Source organism: Populus euphratica, unplaced genomic scaffold (genome assembly GCF_000495115.2).
Source record: "Populus euphratica unplaced genomic scaffold, PopEup_1.0 scaffold72.1, whole genome shotgun sequence".
Taxonomy (NCBI): Eukaryota; Viridiplantae; Streptophyta; class Magnoliopsida; order Malpighiales; family Salicaceae; genus Populus; species Populus euphratica.
This window is the reverse complement of record NW_011499922.1, coordinates 987890-992004: the sequence shown is the minus strand read 5'-3', so window position 1 is coordinate 992004 and position 4115 is coordinate 987890. Positions and strand designations below refer to the sequence as shown.

Genomic DNA, 4115 nt, shown 5'->3' with positions numbered 1-4115 from the left:
TGAGATTGCGTTAGCATGTCTGAATGGTGCTGCTGGTTTTCTGGGCCAGCAGTTGGCTCCTGTGCTTCTGGGCTTTTGCACATGCGGGGAGCTCGACAAGGAAAAGCTCGAGAAGTTGAGAGAAATATTGAATACTGTTGATGGCTTGCTCAATGTCGTGGAGGAGAAGCAAATAACTGAAGCTGGGAGAGATCTATTTACTGTGATGGTTCTGAAGACTTGGATTGTGGATGCTAAAGAAGCTATCTATGAAGCTGAAGACTTGTTGATTGAGATTGATAATGAAGCTCGACAAATAGAGTTGGTGGCTGGCTCTCAAACTGCCATGTATCAGGTGCGAAACTTTTTTTATCTCCTTTCTTTGTCCTTTAAGCAAGAGCGAGGAAGGAGAGATGGCCCATAAATTAGAAAAGATTTTCGAAAGACTTGAAAGGTTAGAAGACAAAGCTCGTAGCCTCCATCTGATGAAGCAACCGCCATCTCATGAGCGCGTGCCTTCGACTTCTCTGCTAGGTCATAGTCGAGTTTATGGTAGGGACCATTCTAAGGAGGCCATAAAAAAGTTGCTTCTATCCGATGATGCAGAAGGAGAAAGTTTGCAGGTAATTCCCATAGTGGGCATGCCTGGGATTGGCAAGATTTGTCTACCATGGTGATGACGTGCGAAAGTGGTTTGATCTGAAAGCATGGGTCTCTGTTTCACAAGATCTTAATGTTTTCAACCTAACAAAAATCATTCTCAAAGAGCTTGGGTTTTTGGATTGTGATCTCATGCCTCACAGTCAGGGGCGGAGGTAGGTTGATTTTACAGGGGAGGCCAAAATTAATATGTATATATATATTATTAAAAAACTTATTTATTTAAATTAAAAATATTAAATAATAGAAAATTTTAAATTTTTTTGAAGGGGCCCGGGTCCCGGCTTGCCACCCCCTGGTTCCACCGCTGCTCACAGTAGTCTTCACTGTAAACTCCGGGAGATATTGATGGGCAACAAGTTATTTCTTGTTTTGGATGATTTTTGGAATGATGATCCAGAACAAAGCAAGTTTTTAATCACACCTTTAATTTTGATGATTTTGATGGGCCGGGGCAAAGGTAAGTAAGATTATCATTACAACACTAGACGAGATAAGCATTATTAGCATTGTAAATTTTTTACTTTATGTTTTGCAAACTCTTTATAGAAAATAAACAAATAATTGTTGATTGTTGTTTTTAGAATATATATATATTTAGTGATGTAAATTCCAATATTTATTCCTTATTTGTAGAAATGTTTCACTTTGTTACAGTGAAAAAATACAAGAATTTATTTTTAACTGTAAATTTACTTGAAGATCTTTTAAAGTCCAAAATAAATATTGATTAATGGAGAAAAATATTAAAAAATAGCATGTGAGATTTGTAAGATGATTGAGGTTTATATGTTTTTAAAATAACTTATTATTGTTTGTTGTAATGTTTAAAATGATGTTTTGCTTATTGTGTAAATTTTTCTAAATATTATAAATTTTATAAAGAGAATGTAATTTTTCTATAGATTTTTGGGGTTTTTTGCTTGTTTATGGTGAAAATAAAAAGATGAAAGAAACATGATATATATACTTTGAAGATCTTGTATTAATGTTTCTTTTTGAATAAGTAAGTGATAACTCATTATTATTCATAATGTATCATTTTACAAATAACTTAACAAAATTTATGAATGGAGAGTTTATTGTTTGTTTACATGATGATGATTCTTGGAAGGTTTCTAAGAAGATTTGTATTTTATTGTATGCAAGAACTAGATATGAAGATTTAGATAATTTCGTATGCTTCTAAAAAAAATTAATTTATTATTTCACAGTGTTTAATGATTGAAGAAGAATAAAGATAAAATTGGTAAGATTTTTTTGCTCATTTGATCTTTTAGTGCTTAATTTATACGTCATGAGAGAGAAGTATTGAACAGCAACATGTGAGATTTGCGAGATTGAGTGTTAGAACATTAAATGAGCAAAAGAGTTTCACTAATTTTGTCTTTACTCTTTTTCAATTAGTGAACCCTGTAAAGTAATGAATTAATTTTTTTTTAGAGTCACACAAGATTATCTAGATTTTCAGATCTAGTTCTTGTATACGATAAGTGACGAGTCTTTTTAAAAACATTTTAAAAATCATTATCATCAAAACAAATAGTAAACTTTCTGTATACAAATTTTGTCAAGTTATTTGTGAGGTTATGCATTATGAATAATGATAAGTTATCACTTGTTCAAAAAGAGATATTGGTACAAAATCTTCAAAGTATTTGTATTTTGTTTTTTTCATCTCTTTATTTCCACTATAAGCAAACAGAAAATCTCAGTCATTTATAAAAAAACTACATCCTCATTGTAAAATTTATAACCTGTAGAAAAAATTACATAATAAGTAAAATATCATTTTAAATGTTGTGGTACACAATAATAGGTCACTTTTAGATCATGTAGACCTCGGTTATTTTGCAATTTTCACATGTTTCTGTTCAATATTTTTTTTTCATTTGGCAGTATTTATTTTAAACTTTAAAAAACTTCAAATAACTTTGTAGCTAAAGACAAACCCTTGGATCTTGAGTGAAACATTTATTCAAATTGTAAACGGGCACTGCGATTTGCATCACTAAATGTATATTTTGAAATTAACAACCAGCGTTTCTCACTGTTTATTCTCTGCAAGGGAATAGGATGAAGAGTTTGTAACAGATTAGGGTGAAGATTTTGCAATACTGATGATCCTCCGCTCTTCTCACGTATTGAAATGATAATCTTATTTCCCTCTGCCCCGACCACCAAAGGTGTGATTAAAAAATTTCGGACAGAAATTAGTGTTGAAGGTTGATGTCCAAGATCAGAAAACCATGACCAGGATCATCAAGACAGCTGTTTCTCTGTCAGGTATTAGAATCTTCTATTCTATGTTTATTTTGATTTTAAAAAAGTAAACTTTTATGTGCAATAAGTGGTTTGATAATAAATAAAATAAAATGGGATGACCCATCAATGAAGAAAGATTTGACAAATTAGATGGGATTTTGATTCTTGCAACTGAAGGGCAAGAAATCAGTAGAAAAAGGGACTTTTGATTTTAAAAAAGTAAACTTTTATGTGCAATAAGTGGTTTGATAATAAATAAAATAAAATGGGAAGACCCACTAATGAAGAAAGATTTGACAAATTAAATGGGATTTTGATTCTTGCAACTGAAGGGCAAGAAATCAGCAGAAAAAGGGAATCGATCAAACACAGATGACAGATGTTTGTCAGACCCTGAAATCTTTGGTGAAGATATTTTTCCAAATTCCTCCAGAAGTTGATCCTGTTGAGTCTGAGATTGAAGGCAATTTTTAGATTTCAATTTTAGGGTGTTTAGCAGAATCATTCTTGAAGAATAAACAAAAGATGATGAAGTGGAAGATAATAGAAACATTAATCAAGATGATGGTGAATTTAACTGGGAGATTAGTAAGAAGCAACAGACAATTAGGTGAAACAAGGTTTCTTTGATTGTGTTGTTGAACTTGTTGTTCCGTGTGGTGTGAAGTTGTTGGGGGACAGTAATGGCTTGTTTGAGCAACTATTTTGTCTGTTTTCAATTTGTTAGTAAGTATTTGCAGAAATTGAGCCCACACATGAGCCACTTTGGAGAAGAATTGTGGTATTTTGTACTGTGGAAGATGGATTATACTGCTTTGTTTTGTGAGAACCAATTGATTTGTTTTAAAAATGTGCAATTGCATGAATTGAGTAAACGGTTCCGAGTTATCTTCATAATGGGGTGGTGTTGTATGCAATGGGGTGGTGTTGCTTGCATACGAGGAGGAGTTCAACAAAGTAGAGGATATCTTTTTTGACATCTATAATAACATATGGTATATCAATACTGGTCTTTGTGAGAGTTTGTTGAGCAAGAAAGACAGCAAATGACTTCAAGTTCTTGTTTTCAAATGGCAAGTAATGCTCAGAATATTGTGGTGAATTTTATGATGATATCTGGGGGCCTGAGCTGTTGTTTGACTTTGACAAGTTCAGAGCAAATCTGTATGTCCACTTGTGGAACTACATAACAAGTCTTTTCACAGATTTTT

At 32.6% G+C, this 4115-nt stretch overlaps 1 protein-coding gene across 1 annotated transcript in view; it reads left to right on the top strand.

The window, feature by feature from the left end:
• LOC105135315 (uncharacterized) overlaps nt 1-1070 on the top strand; it is a 2309-nt gene extending 1239 nt beyond the window's left edge. Inside the window, exons 2-3 of the mRNA XM_011040134.1 lie at nt 5-334; nt 909-1070. Coding sequence (XP_011038436.1) covers nt 5-334; nt 909-959 — 381 coding nt within the window. The 3' untranslated portion in view covers nt 960-1070. The remainder of the gene's footprint in view (nt 1-4; nt 335-908) is intronic.
• The last annotated feature ends 3045 nt before the right edge of the window (nt 1071-4115 follow it).